Source organism: Pipra filicauda, unplaced genomic scaffold (genome assembly GCF_003945595.2).
Source record: "Pipra filicauda isolate LSUMZ 115617 unplaced genomic scaffold, ASM394559v2 scaffold115_size4368891_pilon, whole genome shotgun sequence".
Classification (NCBI taxonomy): Eukaryota; Metazoa; Chordata; class Aves; order Passeriformes; family Pipridae; genus Pipra; species Pipra filicauda.
The window spans coordinates 530,277-554,022 of record NW_024103607.1 but is presented as its reverse complement, the minus strand read 5'-3'; the positions used below and the strand labels follow the sequence as shown (position 1 = coordinate 554,022).

Here is a 23,746-nt window from a genome sequence, read left to right as displayed (position 1 = left end):
TGCAGGGCCAGAAAACAGACCTTGCCTTGCTCTATTTTGCAAAATAGTTCTTACACCAGCATCATGCCAAACATATTGTATCATTTGAGGAATGCAGCTATTTTGAGCAGAAAGACTGGTACTTGAGAAAGTGAGTGACACTGGTGAGAGCAGACAGATGTTTACTGATTCTGTCGTCATATGCAAAACTGTTGGTGCATGTTCAAAGCAGCTTTCTGAAGATGTGCCTCGTGTTATCTTAACATCAGTAAACAGTGGCTTAATGCATTTTCCTGTTTGTTGTGACTTGCTTATCTAGATCCTCTATATATTCCAGGGACACGGTTACTAAATTTGAAGCTGCAAACAGATTTGTTCTCTTGACATGCTTGCAAGAAACGTTTAATTTTACACTGCAATTTTCAAATATTTTTATATATTCTGGCTAGGTAAAACAGTAAGAAATTAGTGTAACTCAGTGCTGAATTAATGACTTGACTAGCTCGCTAGCACAAGCTCTTATTTTCCTCTTTATCAGCTCTTGGGCCAGACATTTTGGAAGAATTTAATCAAAATCCTCATCAAAAGCCAAATGAGTGGATTTTAAAGAAAGTTTAATTACAGTGGTCAAACCACCCAGCACGATTTGCTTGATTTGATTAATGTAATGAGGAGCTCATTTAATGAGAAATGCATTAATTCATTCAAACAAGTGGTTTTATCAGTGGTATTAAGCATCAACCCAGATTATGTACAGCAGAAATTATTATAGCAAAAATTGACCGAGGTCAAAGCAGTAGTCATGCCATAATTACAAGCTCTCAGCTGTAATCTACCAGTTGAACTTGGGTAGTACTTGTCCTGCACGAAAAAGCAGGGTCCCTATTTTAAAAAGCCCCCAAACCACAGGGGTTTGCTCCAATTCCTCAGCTGGGGTCTCCATACCTTTTGTTCAGATGTTCAGAAGATTTGGGAACTGGGACTGAATTCCCCGAGTTTCAGATGGCTACACATGCAGACACTAGTAGCAAATGACAAAGGGAGAGCTCAAAGGAGCCCTTATACCACCCCAAACCCTTAAGGGAAATGGATGTTCTTAATTTGCTCTCTGTTTTACCTCTCTCCCGTCCCTGCGATTTTTGAAACCTGGAACAGAGTGACTTTGGGGGAAAATTAGTATTTTACTTCTGGTGAAGGAAACCTCCTTGGAAAAGAAGAAAAATTGGCCTCAAGTAGGAAGTATTTGATAAAAAGAAGAAAGAGTCTCCTTTACATCTTGTTCTCTTCAACTACATTCTTAGATACATTTCACACTCTGTATTTCAACTCCCCTGTTTCAGGCCCCCTGCCTGTGAGCTTCAAACAGCACCCATCACCTGCATGCTTCTCTGGTGACCCCTGCTATATCTGCCAGCAGCTGCCAATGCTCTTCTCTCTCCTATGCTGCCCTGACCCCCATTACCTCTTCAACTTCTGCCATGCTGCCTTGCCTTTATTCAGTTCATGACTTGTTATTCCTGCAGCGTCTGCAGTACCCCTGTATGAGCTGCCTTTCCTGCTACTTTATACTGGGTCCGTATAGCACTGAGACTTCTTTGATTTTCAAGTGTTCTACTTCTAAGCCTGTTTGGCTACCAGAGCACTTTCTAAGCACTGCTGCACAGTGGACTTAAGCAGTCTTTTCTCAGCTACCACCAGCAACTGGTAAAGGAGACCATATTTAAAACTGTTCCCCAGGTAGACAGAAGGCTGGTCAAGGAGCTGAGAAGTGGAGCACAAGCCCAGTTGCAGACAGGATGCTCTGTGGGTAGATGCATACTGACAAGTGAAGACTGGCATCATCAGGAATATGACAGTAAGACACTACTATTAGGGTGCCTAATGAATGTAAGTACCAAGGTTCATCTGCAGGTTTGGAAGTTTGGATCAAGATCTTCAAGAAATAAGCTGAAGTAGAGAACTAGAGATGTCAAAAAATAGACCTAAGGATTTATTTGCCACATTAATAGAAAATGAGCAATAAAACCATTAATGCTCAGCTAAAAATATAATCCTTAGGATCATTTCTGCTAGTGGCCTTTAAACCACAAGGAAATGAGTAAAAATTGGAATTGGAGTCCCTTGATTTTAGAGAAGTCCTGGGATCTGCCTATATCTGACTGCTGCACAACAACAGGAACCTGCAATATTGGCATATAAACGGTCGCACAGAGGAAAGCATTAACAGTGATGACAGCAAGGCTGTTTGCAAGGTAAAGTCAACTCCATCTTGGAACAAGCAACCCAAATAGCATATACAGACTCTCTGCAGAAGCTGCCCCTTGATGTCACATTTAGTATCCTTGAGTGGAATCTACCATTATGGGAATCTGTATTATGGGAAATCATAATACATAAATTGTTAGAAGATCTTATCTTAAAATACTTTTTCCCACTATCTCCCAGCCCAGCTTTCAAGCAAGCAACCAACCTTGCTAAACTTATCATCTGAAGAAAATTCCCAAAGACCAATATATCTGACTATATCAGTGATAAATGCAAAAATCGCAACTTATCTCCACAGACCTCAAAAGAACCATGACAAACAATGGATTCTCATAATATTCATCCCTGAATGCAAACTACTTCTTATGTATCATGTGCCCTCTGTACCACAGTGAACTCACACTGACAATCCCTTCATGAAAGAAAACAATGGTTAATAACAAAAACTTGTCTTCTAAAACAGTCATTCTCCTTCTGATCATTCAGCCTTCATCCTCAGGGGTATCCTACAAAAGAAACTGAAAAGACTAAGACAAGATTAAAGTTAATAATTTCATAGGACACCAAAAATTTTTGATTCTAACGACAATGCTAATTTTATGGCACATTACAATTTACCTCACATATAGCTTGCTAATCTCAGTTTCTCAGGAGATAATTACCTGTGCATTTCTTCCATCCTGTGTTCAGTAGAGCTGAAGACCTTATTACCTCTCCTCTTACTAACTTCCTCTGTTCCTTTCATCTCAAAATACCTGACTGATTAATATAATGAAACTGAACTCAGAAAAATTGCTTCTGATCTTTGCTTATCTTGCAGTTTGCTAGCTATGCCCCTGCTTCTGTTTTTTGCTTCTCGATCTTGTCTGACTTTTTCCTATTAGGTGTAGTCTTAATAGATACTGCCTTTCTCCACACTTATTCCTTACGAGTGTTATGACTATTCCCTATTTACCAAAAAACCTGCCCAACCATTCTCCACTTTGAAAATATCAGGCATGGTTCCAGATATGGTTCCAGTTCTGACTCACAGATACCTTTTTGAATAGTTATATGGCTTTCTGTCTGGCATTATCTGAGCTCCCAATTGCTTGAAAGAAATATTTGGGCTCAGGCAAAGAATAGGAACACAATTAACTGGCCAAACATCAGTCACTATTTCTAAAAGGAAAGGAAACATTGTTAACTCAGATCTTTCTAAAATGAAAGTGAAATATGACATGGACAAGATTCGGGAATATGTTGTTCAACGTGGAGCAGTTATGTATTTCCCAATCCAGTCAGAGATGAAAATTTTTATTGTCACTTCTGTCTGTTACTTCCCAACTAGTGAATTGGCCTTTGGCAATGCTCATTGCAATGATGTTGTATATTATTTGCTTCTCCCCTTTATCCATGGAGCTCAAAAAACACTTTACTTTTCTGCATTCAAATTCAGTAACTTTAAGATGTAACACCTTGGGAAAGGTTAACCAGTATGTTAGGACTGAACTCAATATAATTTTGCCTATGGACTTTCAGTGTGCACGAATTAAAATATATGGACCTATAGTTTAATACATTTTAGGAAGTATTAAATAAGTCAGTACACAAAACTCTGAGGTAACATGAAGATATACCATCTTCTGCCAAATGCCATACACTTCCTTGGACTTGCAGAAGTAGCAGGTATTATTCTGCTTGCACTACATGCAGTCCTTGATGCACACCTGGGAGTCATTCTTTGCAAGCACGTACCTGGATTTCACATCCAGGCTAGAATTTCTACACCCTTCTTCTTTCACTGAAAGGCATTTAGAGAAAATTCAAGACAGGATTAAGGAGAGGATTTTAAAACTTGTATTCCTCATTTTGTGAAGCTAGGGGTTATCTGTGACCCCAGTGACCAGAGAGACCTACCACCTCAGTATTACCATGTAAAAAGTAACTGTTTACCCCATACGTTCCTGTCACCATGGAAAAGCTCAGGAAATATATGGAAAAGATTTTTTGCAGGTTCAGAGGAAAAGCAGGCCCTCTCATCTCTTTCCCCTACTGGGATACAAACCAGGATCTTGCTCTGCTAAGCAGTAGGGAGATAATCTTCAGCATTGATATATGGGAACTGCTGATACAATGTAAATATTTGGTAAAAACAAAATATTTGCCAAGAACCTAAAAGACTGTGTGCTTAAAGTAGCTCTCCACGCTGCCTTTCCTTAGCAAGGTGTACAAGGAAACGTGTACTCAGCTATCAGTTCCACTGCTGCCTCCTGAGAGATTGAACCTACAGTGCATCGTACCTACATCCCAATGAGCCGTACTTAATTCCCTTCTCCTCTTCTGGCTGTGCCACTGCAATGAAAGTTTCTTGTAGAAACAGAGGTGCTTCTGGAGCAGTCAAACAGCTCCTGCTACTCATGAGCCAGTATCTGTGGCACCTGCTGCGGGGCTGGTACCACCATCAGCTTCTTCAATGTCACGAGGCACATGCTCCTGACTTGGCCGTCGGGTTTCGATGGCCAAGAGCCCACTACAACATCTCTCTGCACCACTGCAGATTTGCAGATCTCGGAGCCAATCATTGGAAGAAACACACAAATTCAGCTCAGTCAACCTCATTTCCCATCTGCGATCAGGTAACACGAGAGCACTGTTGAGGATGGTGTGGGGGAAAGGATGAAATGTGAAAATAATGTGAGACGAGGATGCCCAAGATGTTTGGTGATGGAAACCAGTTTCCACCCTCCCAGGTGGCTGCCAGGTCCCTCCTCAACAGCCCCACAGGAGGGAGATGCGGCAGGAGTGCGAGGCACAATGGCCCTTACCTTCTCGTTCTTCCTCTCCTCAGCTTTGCTGGCAGGTCCAGGGGTGACGGGGGCACACAGGGGCCCACTGCCCACCTCCCCATTGAGGTGGGCCGCGCTGACGTTGGGCGGGGTGATGGCGGCGGCGGCGGAGGTGAGGGGGATGAGGGGCCGGGCCCCTGGTGCGGGCGGCTGGTGGCCGTGCTGGGGGGACACGGCGGGGTGAGGCCGAATGGCGGCTGCGGGTAGGCGGGAGGGCGAGCTGGGCGTCCGCAGGGGTGACACCGTGGCGGTGGGTCGGTCCGGGGCTGGCACCGTGGGGTGGGCTGCAGAAGGAGGACAGAGCACGGTTAAACCTGCCTTGCACTGGCAGATCTGGCCCTTCAGTGGCCATCACTGCCACAAGGTGCCAGGGCCTGACAGAGATAAGCTCTTAGCCTTAACCCAGGATATCTCAGCCTGGAAGTGTTTGCAGCTAATTCGCCTCCAGGCTGCAAAAGGCCTGTCTGAAGTCACCAAAATTGGCTTGTCCTCCCCAGTGATGTGACTATCCCTGTGCATACTATCTTTAAAAAATACATTATCTAGTTCCAGCTGAGCTGTCTTCCAAACCCCCTCCTAACCTAATAGGTTTTAGAGCGATGCAACATGGGACCTAAAAGGTTAGCCCAGATGATCCAGGCTGACGTAGCAGACAGCAATTACAAAGGAAAGTCTCTTGTTTCAGCCGTAAAAAAATGATCAACAGCACATCACTGTGCTGCACAGGATAAATTAAGCAGAAATCCATTGGAGGATTTCTGAGCTCAGCCTCCTCTCTGCCAGCAAAGTCCCTTAGGGACTATGCAGTGCCTTTTAGTCTGGCTGCCCCTGCTAAGCAAACCCTGCCTGCAAGCAGTGGGAACCAGAAATTAGTGCTTGTCTGTTTAACAGTGACTGTGACACACTGCCAAGGTCAACCCTTCAGGGATTCTTGGAGCCTGTTGCATGCCTCATGTTGCAAAATATGTGACAAAGCTCCAGGTCCATTTCCACAACTATATTGTCTATGACTTCCAGGTTGGTTGATTGCATAGACATAACCTAAATACCACTCCACTTTAAGTATTTACAGCCTAGAAGTCAAGTTCACACCTAGACATTCCCTCACTTAAATGATTCAGTAATAGGACTGGCTGGAAAATGCCCATTTCATAAACGATTTCAAGGTTTCATAATCTTGTTTAGTTCTGTCTCAGTGCAAAATTTGAACCTTTGAACATTTTTCTGTGAACAACCTACTCACTCACACCACAATAACCTCTATTCGGGTCAGGTTATTCACCTGGGATGTGAAAACATAGGATCAGATCACTGCACTGTTCTCTTCTGTGGAGAACACCTCTGGGAAGTTGTCAATTCCCTTTGCAACAGCACAGCTTTATGGTTGGTAGTTCTGTGGTTGAACTACATCCATTTCTGACAAAAACCATTGAGTTCAGCAAATCAGCTTTTCTTTGACCAAGATGTATTTTACTGGAAAATTTCTGACCCACTTTGATCTGTGGTTTTCTTACAAGTTCATCTGAAGGATGCATTTTTATGCAGCTGGAATTCACTCAATCTATAACTAAACAACAATGCTAGAACAACCACTATTTTCTGTTTCTGTGGTAAAGAGTGGCACCCTTACCAGGGATTGAAATGAGACAATGCCATTAATCATACTCACTACACCAGCTGAGCACTCCCGGCAGGAGGGAATTTTCATCCCCCAGTCTTATGTCCTATTATCTGAAGCAATACTGAACATGATGGGCCAGTGACCATCAGATTAGTACCTCTCAAGTTTGTATGATTTTCCCTCACAGCAGCTTCTTGATTTTATAACATCTCTTTTTACTAATGTTGCTCATAGCAAATCAAACTATCATTAACCAGTCTGTAACTTGATGTGATTTTATCATGTAGCATCAGGAAGGCCCTAAACGTTGTTATTACAGACACCTTCAAGACTACTATCACTATTAGTTACCATCTCCCCCTCCTTGAATTACCAAGAACATACACTGAAAGCGCAATTCAATTCCAGAGAGCCAGACAGGGCACCACTAGTTATTTTGAAGCAATTCACTACTGATTTTCCCATTTGGAACCTGTGTGATGAGCAACCACTGCTATCAGAAATCTGATTTTCCGGGACAGTTAAGCTTGTAGGGTCAAAGTTTTGAATTACTGTTTGTAGGGAGCAATGGCTTTCCTAAATTTAGAGCAAAGGCACACTAATGGAATATCACTGCATGTACCTGGGTGCAGAACCCTGATTTGGTAATATTAGGTACAATACTTTCATGTAGGACTTGGTGTTTCCACACACAAAAAGGAAACAGAAAATATGAGAAACAGTAAAAGAAATGGCCTAAGAAAAATCAACTCTGAGCAGAGCTCTCATATTTTATTCTGTAATTTTATCTGCTTCCTGTTACAATGTATGCCTTTGCTCTGGATCTCTGTATCTGGACTGTGCTGCATCAAACATGCTATTAATTAGCAATGCTCACTGAAGGCTATTTTTGTTCTACACCACTCATATTTCATTTGGGGTGTATTCCTACATTAGTGGCCTTGTGCAAAATTGATTTGTTACTCATGTATATTGCAAGCCAACAGAAACGTGATTTGAATACTGTGCCAGCTTGCCTCTCTTGGAAAGCTTTTGCAAAAGTCAGTGCACTGACCTGTCCTGCAGGACTAAAGAGACCTTTTGAGGGGCTCTGATCCACAGGATACTGGTAAGGAAATCCATTACAGAGAAAATTATTGATAATCATGAAAATTTCCTTTATTTATCCTGGAAAAGGTTTATTTAATTAAAATAAGAATCTCATGAACCTTCTGGAAGGGTTGGAGAACTCCCTGTTACGAGGTTTTGAAACAGTTCTGTGGTCCCTGGATCACTCTGTCTGCCAACTCCTTGGCACTTGTCGTAGTGACCTGGAGGAGCAATCTTAAATCAGGGAAGCTGTTGGATGTGTAGCACAGCAGCACTGCGGAAGAAAGCTATGGGCATGCCAGGTCTCTGGGGCAAAACAATCTGTCACCTCAGTTTCAGGGGACTCAGGAGGGCTCAGGAGGCACCAGGAGCACCTGAACAGTTCCTGAGAGCCTCACCTAAAAGGGGACATTTTTGGCTCAGCACTGTGGGAGCAGAAGGGCTTTTCGAAGGGTGTGACTTGAGGAGTAAGCAGCACTTTCTGAACTAAACAAAAAGGATAAATTGATTATCCCCCAGTGTGACATGGATACCATGTAAAGCACTGTTTGCTGAGCAGAGGAGTCCGCACTGTTCGAGATTCAGATTCACATGTATTTGATTATGTTTTCTTCCCTTTGGTCTGGACTGTGTAGGAGGTGAGATTAGATGGTCATAATGGTGCCTTCTGGCTTCAAAAGGTATGAATCCATGACTTACTTCACAGGGTATTTCTCATTTGTGCTTGCTCTGTTTTATATCTAAGACCTCAGTTTTGAGCAGTCACAGTTCTTACTGATCTGCCTTTGCAAACACAATGGTTCACATCCCTATATAATATCAGAAACAAAATGTTTTAAATTTTGCTAAAAAGTTCCACCCCAGGATTTACTTTTACTTTATTCAACATCAGAGGCTGTTTAACATCAGGGAAAGGGGAATAAATTGTACTCTAGAAAATTGTGCTGTACATCAGAAAGGGAACCTAGAAAGAACAGAGGCCCCCTGGTGCAAGAAGCTCTTATTTTCACTTCAAAAGGTGGCAGCATTTTTCAGATCTTTTTCTTTATCACTAGCACTGGGTCCCATTCTGCCTAATAAATACCTTTCATCCCTGAAGCCCAATGAAATACTTCTTAATTTTAAGGCGTGTATTACTTGCCCTGCAATACAGGCAGTATTTTTCTGTCAGTAAACCAACTGGACTCAGAACTGTTAATCTCCCCAGGATGCAGGGTGCTTGCTTTCACTCAGAAAAATTGTATAAATATTTGTAAACACTATAATCTATTTCAGCTGTAGCAACAGAACAATCTGATAAACACAACGTGGTTCCCAGAGATCAACAGAAACCCATAAATATTACAAGCAAAGAAAACATACTCTATCCCACATTGACTGAGCTGTGACTAAAACGAGAAAGAAAGCTGTGGGGACAGGCAAGTTCTAGAGGTAAAACATCAATCCTCCCTACACAGGGTGAGAGGCACTGACGGGTGTGCACTTACCTATCTGCATGGTGTTGCGGGGCTGGCTGGCTGGCTGCTGAGCTGAGTACCGCAGGCAGTTATTCAGCTGTGGAGAGGCTGCCTGCAGCTGGGGATGCGTCTGGGGAGTGGTGATAGGAACAACTGGTCTGACAGTTGTGGTGACATTGGTGTGACTGGCCCCGATGGGGTGGATGGCTCCTGGAGCTACTTTTGTTGTTGGAACTCCTCCAGCTCCGCTGTTCCTGGGCTGCCCAGCTCCCACTGGCACCCTGTATGGAATCAAGGCACAGAGTAAGCACGCTGCAGAGACCCCGATACCCAACCACAGTGCTGATAAGCACCCCCAGTTACTTAGGAGTTTTAACACGATACTCTATCAGTTGTTAAAGTAAACTGAGATATAGATATACATTTATCTTTATAGAGCCCAGTCTTAAGCATGCTGGAGGACATTTTCACCCCTTTATCCTACAGGAAGAAGTGCAGGGTAAAAATGGAAAAGATAATTTATCTCATCACTTTTTTATTATGCTACATTTCTGTCTGAATAGCTTCTAGTAAAATCACAAATCTTAATTCAGAGGAAATATGTATCTCCCAAATGTCATTTTGTGTGCCAGAGGCTATTTCACACGGAGTGATAATTAAAACATACTCAGAGATCTTTTCTTGGGACCAAACCTGCATACAGCCCTACGGGGAGAAACAAGGATGGATAATGCCAAATCTGTGTGTGGCTATTGAAGGGGACTGAGAAGCAGCAGACTTGACAGGGCTTGGCTTGGCTGAACATTTACCCTATTGATGTAACCAGCCCTAGCTTAGACTTGCTAAGGGAATGCAAAAGGGAAGGGAATGTAGCTGACCTGAATGAAAAAGAAATCCAAACAGTAATCGACCCCTCTTTCATTTCTCGCTTACACTATATACATAATCTGTATTTCATCTGAGTGGCCAGGTAGACCTCAGAGGAAAGGGACGAGGCTCTTTCTCCCATATGATGAGTTCAGACTACAGCATGTCTTGATCCTCTTACCACTGAGCTAGAAACTCTCTGACCAAGACAGAAGGACACTGCGGAGAACAGACGGACACCAATGGACAAACTCAGCCGCTGCTCAGCAGCTCTTTCTCTGAGTTTCTTACTCAGGTTCCTGAATAATTTCAATGCCCAGCAATAAATGCCATGAAACAGAGGGATCATTTTGTGCTGTTCTTCTCTCTCAGGCTGCTCCTTGTGTGAAGGTCCTCCTCCAGGAAAGGACAGCACAGGGATATGAGGCAGAACAAAGCAAGATGAAGGAAATGGAAATGTGACAGTGCAAGGGATTAGCAAGGGAGGAGAGAATAACAGAAAAAGTACAAGAGCCAACTACGGGAGGTGGACTGGGAGAACTTCTGGGTCCCCGAGATTGTTGTGTGGAAAACAGAGAGGAGAAGATCAGAAGGAAGGAGTATGCTGAACAATCTGGTCTGATTCAGAGGACATGAATGACAGAATAAGTAACCCTAAGAAAAGAGTAGAAAAGGGAAGAGACAAAAGAGTGAAATTCTGATAGAAAAAGACCAACACAAAGGCTGGAAGATATGGTCCAAAAGTGCAAAATATAGCTATCCCTTCTGCCCAATCCTCCCTCCCCCAAAACCACAAGAGGAAAGACAACACTGTGCTGTCAGTGACTTGACTCATCTCATGGTGCAAGGTTTACCTGGAATACATTTTGCTAAATGAATTTTTTTTTTTTTAATAAACCTATAGATTGGGAAAAACTGGGAATCCCACCAGATGGAAATTTTGACTGTCTGTCATCTGCTATGAAGAGCTGGCAAGGTGGCAGGAAGGTTCAGCTGAGCTGACTTGGCCATCTGCACTAGACTGAGTTTGCCAGAAGAGCACACCTAACAGTCCACTGAGAGCTGTGGTCAGGCAAACATGCATGCTGACAGGTACAGAAACTATCTGTGACTCCCACAGAGATGGATAGATGTTGGATGTGGCAAATTTCCTCTGCTGCCCTTTACATGTCTGTCCATCTAAAGCATCTTGTTCTTTTTCCACCACAGTCTGCTCATGCATGTTTTGGCAGCTTATAAATCTAGTTCAGTGTTATTAAATTCATGGACAACTTCTTTTCCTTGGGTTTTGTAAGGAGCAGCAGAAACACATGTATGGATCTGATCTTCTTTGCTGTCAAAGGACAACAAATATGCTGAAAGTGCAGCAAATAGGAGATTTTGTTGCTATCAGATTTTTCATGCTCTTCTCCCTAAGAGTGATTTGCATGGGAACTTAATTAGCTCACAGGATCATAAATATAATCATAAATCTGCTTTCAGGTTTTGTGGAAAGCACTTTTGCCCTTTAGCACTTCTCTGTCTTGTTCTAGCTGTGACATGCTGCATTTAATAAAGTCTTGCTGATTCAGATCACCAACCCTTCAGCACAAACTTCCTTACTAATTAAAAGCTGAAGAGGCAAGGAGTAAAGGCAGCCAAGGAGCTCTATAAAATAAGGTAAATACATTTAGGTTGATGAACTGTGAAGAACCAGTGAATTAATATTTGGGGTTTTTTTACCGAAATGCAATATTAGGACTGTCAGCAGGCTTAGCTATCTTCTAATCTGCTCTAAACTTTTGGTATTGCTCAGCCCACATATTACAGACTTGACATAAATTGTAGATGGAACAAAGCTGGATCAATTTTTCAAGATCAACACTGCCTGAATTGTGAAGTGCCTTTCCCTGGAGAGGAGTGAAAGATGGTGGAGACAGTGTACATGTGGGAGGAGGGACTGAGCATATGAAAAGCAGTGAGCTGAGTTTGCAAATCCACAGTTTGTCTAAAGGAGACATGGGCATACATATGGCACCATTCACCTGCAAGGAGTATGTGGGGCAATCAGTCTGGCACACAGCGATGAACTTTCTTCTCATCTTTCAGACTATTTCAGAGTGGGCTCTAGATCAGAAACAACCTTTGACTTGGTGTTGTCCAATACTAAACTCTGAAAAATGGCATTGCTCCCCAAAACATGCTATTCTTTCCTTTTCTCATCTTCTGCAATGGAGATGGGTAGCTAAAATCAGACAATTTATTGAACTCTCCTACCACTTCTGAATTTTAACAGTTCAAACATTAGTCCAGATCCAAACCATTCCAGATCTTTGCTTTAAGAAAAACAAAATCTACAAGAGAAGCTACTGAAAAGCAAGATACAAGCATTTCTTATTTTGTTACATGTCCAGTAGTTTTATAACAACAAAGTGTTTAGTCAACAGATTCTTTACAAAAGTAAAACCTGGGCTTATCAGAGGTTATAAATGCCATCAATCCAGTACAACTACTGCAGTCTCCTGAGGACATGGATAACTCCAATGCTACAACCAGCAAGTTTCAATTACTGAAGTCTGCAATGCCACCAGAAAATTTCTGGAAGGGAAATGTGATTTCAGAGCAGAGCTACGTTCTTTTCAGTGTCCTCCAGATGCAGAGAACTCAGCCCCAGTTCAGGCCAGTGGTCCTCACCTTGAGACAGGTGTCACATAGTTGCCTGGGAAGACACCGGACATCCCACTCCTCAGAGATGTCCCCTTGAACCAGCCGTCCTGGCACTTCTCAATGACCCGGTACATCTCACCTTTGCGGAGCTCCAGCTCATCGTTCTTCTGGGGCTTGTAGGCATACAGGGCTAGGTAGCTGTGGGGGGAGGTCACACAGGAAGAGAGCACACAGATGGCATCAACCACCACTTGTCCCACTCCAACTCCAGCCCCACAGAGCAGAAAGCGAGCAGAAGCAATGTTAAGAAATTGGGATTGAAAAGGGTCATCATTACAGCATATCAAACAAGGAAGGGCAGAGACTGGATTCCAAGACAATAAGAGAATAACTAATCAGAGTAAAGTAGGCTGTAATTAAGAAATTGATGAGACATACTTCTCACTCAGGGCACAACCAAAGCAAAACACTGCCACACAAAGCAGCACTGAAGTTAAGGACTTAACAGCAGTTGCAGAAAGACAAGACAATTACAGAGACAGCCAGAGCAACAAGGACTAGAGTAAGAGGGCTTTGCAAAGCCTAACATTTGGATAAAGCATGTATTCATATGCTTTAGGGTGGGAGCCTATTGTGGAGTTTCAGAAGAAACTTTTCTTATGGGTAGGCTACTTCAAAAGCACTTACGACAGCTTTACTTGCATCTTTCTCAACACTATTTTATGCTGGTCAAGTTTAGCAACAACACACCAAACTGTTCTGATCTGGTATGGTAGTTCTTGTACCATATGGGTAAAACAAAAGTGACAGAGGGACAAATTCTGTAAGGGGCTTTTCACTTCAGTAGGTGAGGTGGTAGAATTTGGCTTTAGATGTTTTGCATGCAAATATTCTAATAAATCTTTAATAATGATCCAATATGTAGAACTTTTTATTTATTTAATTATAGCTTTTATTTATTCCCTTTGTTTAGAATCTTTCTATTTATCTCTCCTTTGTTCTTCTGTTACTTCTTCAGGGATGTGTCTAGCATTGTAAAATGACTACAGCTTAAAGTCCCTAAAGATATTCTCTCTGTTTAAAGAAATCCTTGTTGAAAATTAAGAATGATTGCTTGCACTTTGGGAAATAATGGAGAGTTGGGATAGAACAGCAAGAGTGCACACACAGAACAACATTTTCTTTGTAAATACCGTTTGTTTTTGTTTTTGGTTTTTTTTTTTTTTGTTATGTAGCTTTTCTACAGATGCAGAAAGGGATTTCTGGTAATTCTTGATCAAGGTTATGCCTTCTTGAGTTTTTCTTTCTTTATTTGTTCTTTACAGACAGTGAAGAGAGATTAAGACAAATGGGAGAACACTTACAGAATGTGCATTTACACTACAAAGTGCAGCAGAATACTCTTAGGCTCAGGGGTGGGTGAGAAGAGGTTCACTGCCCACCTTATAGCAGTGAACCAGAGAAATAATGAAAACTATAACCATCGCGATTGCAGATTTTCAGCCAATAAAAATGATACATGACCTTTTACTTCTGCTCTCCGGGAAATATAATTCAGGACTAAATCCTGTTAGTTTTTTTGATTCTACTCCTTTACTGTATCAGTAGATTTTTTTATTTTTATTCTGAAGACAGTAAATAAACAGCAGTAATGAGCAGAATATGAAATATTGGTAACAGCTCCTAGGGGAATGCTTAGGCTGATGTGCCTGGCTCTGTTTACCACGCGCATGGGGCACAAAGACCTAATCAGAAACTGTATTTCATTAGTCAACAGATGGGAGGAAACACCCTGCACATCCTTTGTTTAGCCTATGTAATCAGGTGGTCTTGAGCAGGTCTGTAGCTGTTTACACGATGGAAAACATGAGGCTACATATGAACTGAAGAACATCAGAATGTGTCACCCTGACAAGAAATAAGGTTGCATGCTTCGGTGTTGATCTTTCAGCACTGCACTCTGCAAGGACATAACAGAGAGTGCCAGACTGCAGTCACTCGAGGGAGCAGAAAGTGTGGCTTTGACTACCACTTTTGAAGTTGCTGCTTACACAGGGCTCAGATTCAGAAGCTATGGGTAAGGCAGGGGGTCAAGGACAGAGCATTTTAGATAGACTCACTTAGCCTTTTTCCCCAAGGGGCTACATGTAATAATGTAATTTACAGGTGGAGATGCTGGAAGAAGGTGCAAGGAAAATTACCCTAATTGGATCACAGGCTGTTGTGCCTTGCAGCTATATCTAGCTCTCCTACTAGCTTCTTTCTGTTCTCTCCTACTAGCTTCACCCTGCAAATTCCCCCAAATCAGCCACCACTAAATCTGAATATCCAATATCACAATAAGCCTAAACATTCTCTGGATAGAACAGAGACTAAAAGAAGGTTTACAACAGCCCAGCATGGACACCATACCAAAACAGACCAATCTCTGTACGGCTAAAGTGATGAAAGCTTGTATGTGATAAGCAAATATGGTGACCCTGGGACAATGGAAGTGGTCAGGGCTTTCTTTGTGGACCAGCGATCCCACCACTTACATGGGGTAGTGAGGATGTCTATCCCTGGGGGTGTCCTCTATTAGCTGCAAAGAGGCAAGGAGTTCTCCAAACCCAGTGACAGGCCCCGCCTGGGTCCATTGCCCCACCCTATGGGGACAGGCATATGTTCCATGTGTTGGCAGAGAGCGGGCTGTGGAAGAGCTGGCAGGATGCCTGCTCTTATCCATGGCTGAAAACAATTTCAGTGCAGGCAGCTTCCCTAACCAGCAAGTGTTTCTGGGTTTTTCCTCTGGCAGGAAATCAGGTCTAGCAGTCCCATTTGCTGAGGCTGACTTTGACTTAAGCCAAAGTCTTTGGACTTGGACACATTTCACTATTCTCTAGATTTTAGGTGTAAAACTTCACCACCTAACTCCCTACAACCTAGAAGAAAGTGTTAAAACAATGAAATCTTGCAAAATGCAATATCAAGTTATTCTGAGATATATAATACAGTGAGGCTAAGGGTTAGGGAGTGGGACCCAGAAGAAACTAAGATGTTTATTAGAAGTTCCCTAAAAAAAGGTTTAAGTGAGAAGGTAGTTTATGTTCTTGGACTTGGGGATTTGCCTGTGACTCTACTTATAATGCAGAAGCCCCGTGGCTCTGTCTAGGTTGCACCTCCCCACTACTGCTATAGCTTTCAAATAACACATCCTCTTTGACTGGAACTTGGCTCGCAAATGCAAAATGACAGACTGGATTACAAGGCTGCTTCACAAGGGAGATGACAGAAGCACGGGAGGGAGAAAGGGAGGGTTGCTGAGGCATGGAGCCAGGGGCATTGCCAGAGAGCTGCAAAATGTCCTGATTCAGCAACTAAATACTGGAAATATTGCCAGTTACTGCTTCCTACTCAGGGCAAAGTTTGAAATAAATTTGTGCCCCACTATGTGCCACGCAAGCTGCACAGGGTGACTACAGGATAATGACGAGACCTCTCTGTGGGGCATTCAGTGATGTTTGGTACCTCTCAGGTATAAAGATCTCAACTTAGTAGCCAAGAAGAAATTTGTTAGGTTCTGTTCCAACAATAGGGGGTATTGTTCTTAAAGAATATTTCCTATGTTATTTTTAGGATTTTATTTGTGAATTCAGACCTCGTTTTAGCCATATCATAAAGTCCCAAAATGTGGGTGTGCATATGTGTATGTGTCTCTATAGTTGTCTTGCTTTCACAAGGAATATATGTTGAGAGGAAAGGGTTCAGTAGTTTAACTAGACAGGTATCAGATAAACCAACCAGACTAGTAGAGACTTAATGAAGTCTACTCTTTTTGTTCTGTATCTAGTAAACGTTCTGTTATTCTACACACTGTTCAATAAGCCCATATGCCCAAGATATGAAGTTCATTCATTGCCTTTGTTCATTCACTGTTTATGGCACTGAAAAAATGCAATTGGGTAATTTTTTCTGGTTAACGATGAATGTATCGGGTGTTTGATTGCATGGGACCACACCTTTATAAGAGCTTTAAATGAAGGAAGATCTTCTTTAGCTGCGAGGTGTTCAGTTTGCTTCACTGTGGTTCGTACAGCTATAATATTTAAAGTCTAAAAGAGTTCACAGACAAAGTCTTGCCTTTTTCTACTAATTTTTCAATTTCAGAAGAGGCTGCCTCATGTATGAAATTGCAGTCTCTCTCTTCTCAGAATGCTCCTGAACTGAGATTTGGGCTTTCGGATTTTAAACACACACACACACACGCACGTGCACACATGCACACACAATTGGAAACAAAAAGAACACAGTGACTGAGATGAGCTGCTTACATATTGAGGGGGAGCTGGACCTTCGGTGGTGTTCCCTGATCTCCAATTATTGCACTTGTCCTGGGACCAGCCACTGTGGCTGTTCCAATCAAAGAGGAATCCTGAAAATACACAAAGAACACACAAGGATTTAAGATGAAGCCCATCGTTTCCTAAATTGCTATGGGGTGAAGGCACAAAGGAAAAAACCCATATATTTTATTAAATTCCCAGATTTTCTAACTTCATGATACTGCATTAAAAAAGACATCTTTTAGCCTTACATATTCCAAAAATATATTTCTGACACAAAGGATATCAGGTTATTAGCAGAATTTCTACCTGTCAGAGAAATTTTAGTTGTATTTTATGTGCATTTTAGAACATTAAACTACGTGACTATTTTGTAAAATCAGCTCAAAATATGCACCTCTGTAATAGTACCTTCTCTGATAAAGGTAACATTTCCCTTCAAAAACTTGTTTTTTAAATCAGTACTTTTTTGGCTAATGGTTATGGATCTATGGAGAAGAAGATACTATTCAATTTCCAAAATGCAGTCTCATTTCTATATATTGTTTTTATCATCATGAATATTATTCTCATCAATAAAAAGGTGACTATACCACCCACAACGTAACTCTGAATGAATAAAGTAGTAAAATGCACTTTTACCCCAGAAAATAAATCTCCACTCTCATACAGACAACTGGGCAGATCTTCTCCTGCTATTAATGTGAAAGGCAATTCTAAATGTAATCATTCATTTCTCAAAGCTTAATGCTCAGCCAAAGCATGTAGGGCAAACTCTTTTGAGATGTCTCACCAAAGTCCTCATTCATCTACGTCAAAAATGAATCTTGACTGGAAACTTCTCCTGAAGTAATGCCAAGGCCTGTAGCAACAAATCTTCACTGCAGACAGGGCAGAGCTAGGCTGATAGGACTTGGTTTACTTGAGCAAAAAGCTTTTTTGGTAAATCTAACCAAATACTGTATGCACATCCATATGCAGAATGGCTCTACAAAATAGGAACCAAAGTTTACACACAAGTTGCAGGTTCAGGCAGAGCGTGGTACACACAGCAAAGACTCTGAGCAGTTCATAGGCCTCCAGTGCAGCTTTTCTGTTTCCAAATTCTATCTACCAAACACTAATTAATTGATTTTAGGAACACAAACATAGAGGCGTTTTTTGCTTTTACAAATGACACTAATTTAAACCAAGACATTGAGTTAAACCAAGACACACATTTCTCCTTAATTTTTGGATTTCAATGTTACCTCATTCTAAAGAAGCCCACATAATTATTACAGTACTCTGTCTTGACAGTGCATTGCTAAGTTTTATTGCTTTGCTGTGTATGAACATAGTATCATTAGGAAATTGTGGAGCAAAACATGAAGACACTGCACTGTGATTCCATAGCTTTTGGCAAAAAAACAGATGTCTCATCTCTTACCAACATCTCCACTCAATCATGAAGTTGCAGTGACAAGTACAGCTCCTTTTTCTCATTATTTCCTCTAACGTTCTGGCTGCTTGCTCAAAGAAAGAAGGATCCAGGCAGCTCTTAGTCCTACGTGAAAAGTAAGCGTTCTTTCCAGTAACTAAGGCTTTGTTAATACTGCCTGTCAGTGAGATAATATCAACTTACAGAAAAAAAACACAACAACCCACTAAAAAATTTAGGGGTAGCTGGAGAATGATCCCTCATTTGTTATTTTGAGCTGGTTAATGGGGTTAGGGATTGCGGAAGATGCTGGGCTGAGACATCTGGTAGCTGCCTCATCCAGAAGGTGAGAAATTAACTGGTTCAAGCTCCTTCATCTCATGCCACCACTGCATACCTGCTTTGAGCTAGAGAAACTGTCTCTAAGAAAACAGAAAATGCATCAGTCCCCACCCTTTCTCACTAGGAAAAATAATTTTGGTTTTACCTCATGAAAAAAAACAGACCTGAATGAACAGCCTCAGGGTGCAACTGTAAAGACAGAGAAGATCACATCAGGATAGAATAGGACAGAAAGGGATGGAATGGAATGGACTAGACTAGACTAGACTAGACTAGAGTATTGTGTTGGAAGTGACCTGCAACAATCATCTAGTCCAACTCAGTCCATCTGACCATCTCAGGGCTGACAGGTTTGAGGCATCAACCACCTCTCTAGAAAGCCTGTTCCAGAGCTGACCACTCTCTTGTAAAGAAATGCTTCCTAATGTCCAGTCTGAACCTTCCCTGGGGCAGCTTTGAACCATTCCCATGCATCCTGTCAATGGATACCAGGGAGATGGTATCAGCACCTCCCTCTCCACTTCCCCTCCTCAGGAAGCTGTAGACAGCAATGAGGTTGCCCCGCAGCCTGCTTTTCTCCAAGCTAGACAAACTGTCCTCAGCTGCTCCTCATATGACATTCCTTCTAGCCCTTCCACCAGCTTTGTAGCCCTCCTCTGGATGCATTCAAGTACCTTCAAATCCTTCTTAAATTGTAGGGCCCAGAACTGCACACAGAACTCCGGGTGAGGCTGCACCAACACTGAATACAGCAGGATAATCACCTGTCCTGAGTGACTGGTGACACCGTGTTTGATGCACCCGAGGATAGGATTTGCCCTCTGGGCTGCCAGGGCTCCCTGCCAACTCACACTGTCCATCAGCACCCCCAGACACCTTTCTGCAGGTTGCTCTCCAGCCACTCCTCTCTCACTTTATTCTTGTGCCTCCATCCTAGGTGCCTCCATCCTAGTCCGCTATCATCAGTAAACTTGCTAGTGGTGCATTCAGCAGCACATGATATATATACAGACACACACACACACATATATATATGTATATATATACACACACACATATTGAACAGAACTGGCCCTACAACTGAACCCAAAGGAACACCACTGGTGACCAGCCATCAGCCAGCTGTAGTCCCATTCACTACAACCCTTTGACCTCTGGCTTTTGGCCAGTTCTTCACCCAGTCCATCACAAATTCACTCATTCCCTGGATGGACAACTTGTCCAAAAACATGCTGAAGGACAGTACCAAAAGCCCCTCACTAAAATTCTGAAAAAGCTGCATCCACTGCCTTCCCTTCATCCACTAGATAGGTGACCCTATCAGAGTAGGATATCAAATCAGTTAAATGGGAATTCCCTTTTGTGAACCCATACTGACTGTTAAATGACTGCATCATTCTTTAAATGTCTTTCAATAGTACCCAGTTTAACCTTCTCCACAACTTTTCCAGAAACCAAGGTTAGATTAAGAGAACTGTAGTTCCCTGGGTCTTCCCTCATGCCTTTTTTTGTAGACTGGAATAACACTGGCAAGCTTCCAGTCAGTAGGACCTCCATAAACTTCCAAGACCTTTGATAGATGATTAAGAGGGGTCCTGCCATAACATTCCCTAGCTCCTTCAGAACTCTCAGACAAATCCCATTAGGCCCCTATGACATGTCTACATTCAGCTGATACAGCTGGTCCCTTACAAATTCAGTGTCCACAAATGTAAAATCACTGTTCCTACACTTGTGGTCCTTCAACTCAGGGGACTGGGCAGCCCAAGGTCTATTAGTATCACTAAAGATTGAGATAAAAAGTGCATAGAATGGATCTGCTTTTTCTTCATTCCTGTTAGTCAGATGACCACCTTCATCAAGTATCACTTCAATGTTTTCTTTAGATCTCCTCTTGCTGTTAACATTAAAAAAAAAAGCCCATCTTGTTACCTGAAACAACACTGGTCCATTTCAACTCTAAGTGAGCTTTGGCCTTTCACGTCTTCTCCCTGTGTAAATGAACCCCAGCTCTGTACTCAGGTTCCTGAGAAGCCTAACCTTGCTTCCAGAGGTCATGGAGTTTCTTTTTCTTCCTGAGCTACACCAGGAGTTCCCTGTTCAGCCAAGCTGGTCTTCTGCTCTGATTGCTTGACATACAATATGATGGAATTGTCTGCTCCTGTGCTTCTGCATGGTGAATCTCAAAGACTGACCAGGACACTTGGACTCCCAAGCCCTTAAGAGCGGGTTCCCAGGGCACTCTGCTAAATAGCTCCCTGAATAGCATAAAATTTGCTCTCATGAAGTCCAAGGCAGCAACTCTGTCACCCTTTTTTGTCATTACAGTAAAAATTTAAAAATTAACCATTTCATAATCACTGTGGCCAAGACAGTCATATACTGACTCATTCTTCATGAGTCCTTCTCTATTCACAAATAGCAAGTCCAGGAGGGCATCTTTCCTAGTTGGCTCACTGCGTACCCATGACAAGAAGCTATCTCCTACAAACTTCAAGAATTTCCAAGCCTCATCACAGCAGTATGATATTCTCAGTTGATGTCTGGGAAGTTGAAATCTCCCATAAGGATAAGGGCTACTGATCCAGAGATTTCTCCTACTTGCCTATAGAATAATTCACTGGTGCTTACATCCTGGCTGGGCGATCAGTTGTAAACACCCTCTACAGTATCTCCTTTGTTTTCCATCCCCCTAATCTTCCCCCACAGGCTCTCCACCATATCATCATGAACTATAAGGGCTATGCAATCAACCTCTCCCTTATTTACAGTGCCATACCTCCCCCTCACTTGCCCTGCCTACTCTTCCTGAACAGCCTTCAGCCCTCAATGCCAGCACTCCAAACATGAAACTCATTCCACCAAGTCTCACTAGTACCAATGATATTGCAGCTTTGGGAGCTCACTAGTACCAATGTCTACTAGTATCACTAGTCTCGCTAGTACCAAGGATATTGCAGCTTTGGGAGCTGACCAATGCTTCCAGCTCGTCTTTTTTGTAAGACACACGCTAGCCTTTCGTTAACTGCTATGATCCTCCCTCTGCACACTGCAGCCAAGTCAGAGTTTGCAGAGATGCAGCTACTCCAGCCTGGATTGGCCACTGCAGGCACTGTGGGCTAAGCCAGACTGATTCTGCAGAGGGATGATCTCAAGCCCAGAGAGCAGAGTAGCTGTCAAAGCGTCATCTATTTTCCTGTTTGCACTGACAGTGGTGCCTTCTGTGTCTTCTCTATTTACTGGAAGCACGATCTCAAGTGCTTTCTATTACACTTGTACTAACCTATAGTCCAAGTGGTTAAGAAATCATGTAACTGCCATCAGTGTCACTTGATGAAAACGTTGCTTTCCTCCCTTGAATAATCCCAAAGATATCTCCATAGTCATGTATGTCATCTATCTACCTGACATTCAGTTTCTTGCCTATGTTGGTTACTCTAATATTACTGCATCTAGTGCCAGCCTGGACCCTACAAACCATTCATTTTTGCCACTTTGCACAGTCTAGTATCCTATGCATCCAAACTCTAAATCAGTGTCTGTTTCCTCACCATGCTCCAGTTTTTCTTTAGCTGCTCTCCTCTGCAGCTTTGACTTGACAATATACTTGCCAGTCTGCCTATGACCCTGCTTTCCATCATCAGGTTTTACTCCACAGGACTTGCTGGCCTTCCACACACTGAATTCAGGTCCTCTGTTCACATCTCGGCATTTACTGTCACGCAAGTATTCTGCTCTGCAGCTTCATCTGCCTCTGTGCTCCTTGTCTAACTCTCTCCATGGCTGCCTGATTGTCACTATGCATCTGAATGTTCACCAGCTTTACATTTAAACTACTGTCCCTGACACATTTGGTGAAGGCTTTCTAAGCTGCCTCTTTCAAGGATCAGTTCTTTCTAATATGTACCATTAATTAGCTCATATTATAAGATACAATATTGCTAGATTATTTTGCATGATAGTATTTACAATAGGATTTTGAAGAGACTAATTTTTGTAAAAGAATAATCTCCTATTTCTTCATACTTATTACCTTATTGGAAGTTTACCTCTCCAGTTTCCATTCACACAATTCTATGTGCACCTCTTCAGCTACTGGTAACACTAATAATCCTCCTGGAGAACACAACAGGCCTTTCTCCATCACAGCTGGTAGTAGGACTTAGTTTGTTTGCCTTCTTTATTTAGCCCTGTAGCCAAGTTGTACTTTTGCTATAGTGATCTAAGGAACAAGGTACTAAACATGTCCTCCTTTCCTCTTCATCTGGTCAGGGGAATGGAAATGCAAGATGATGCTCTGATTTTTTTGTTCTCTGCTTTGATACCTTTTGGGAGGAGTGTGTGCCACATCCTTGCTTTCTAATGGAACACCCCTACATAATCCACCTTTCTGTGGCACCAAACACACAAACACCACCATGCACAGGCATTACACAGGTCACTGCAGCATTTGTGTGTTAATCCTTCTTCCTTCTCAGCTACTCACTACTATTAAAGCTTAATGGGGAGGAGATGTCTCTGACAGCCAGGTTTTTAAGAGGCATGTAAGCACATATTGATAAAAACAGGCACCTTGCAGAGTTTTCTCAAGGAGGCATTAAGTACTTCACTGCCTGATTCTCATGGATTTTATTGCAATTTAAGTAATGAGTCACTTCTGAAAATATCATTTGGTGCCTCTCTCTATCCTTATGAGCCTCTAATGCCTTTAAACATTTTACCTTTGAATTTCTAGACATGACCTGCTAGGTAATCACATGTAGCACACCTCCTGATTAGGAGGCCGTTTACTCTAAATGTGGCATGCAGTGTTCTGATCTAGACACTGCCAACTCTGTCCCAATTACTTAGGCCACTGAACAGCCAAATCTGAATTCTTTACGCTCCCTCTTCTACCTGACATCCTCCAA

The 23,746-nt window shown here is 42.3% G+C and overlaps 1 protein-coding gene across 2 annotated transcripts in view; it reads right to left on the bottom strand.

Annotated features, from left to right (window-relative positions):
* SH3RF3 (SH3 domain containing ring finger 3) overlaps positions 1 to 23,746 on the bottom strand; it is a 256,876-nt gene that overhangs the window by 36,717 nt on the left and 196,413 nt on the right. For both annotated transcript variants that reach the window (XM_027743512.2, XM_039384464.1), the window contains exons 5-8: positions 17,063 to 17,163; positions 12,780 to 12,950; positions 9,270 to 9,520; positions 5,052 to 5,356 (exon numbers count right to left, since the gene is read on the bottom strand). In XM_027743512.2, the coding sequence (XP_027599313.2) occupies positions 5,052 to 5,356; positions 9,270 to 9,520; positions 12,780 to 12,950; positions 17,063 to 17,163 (828 nt within the window). The remainder of the gene's footprint in view (positions 1 to 5,051; positions 5,357 to 9,269; positions 9,521 to 12,779; positions 12,951 to 17,062; positions 17,164 to 23,746) is intronic.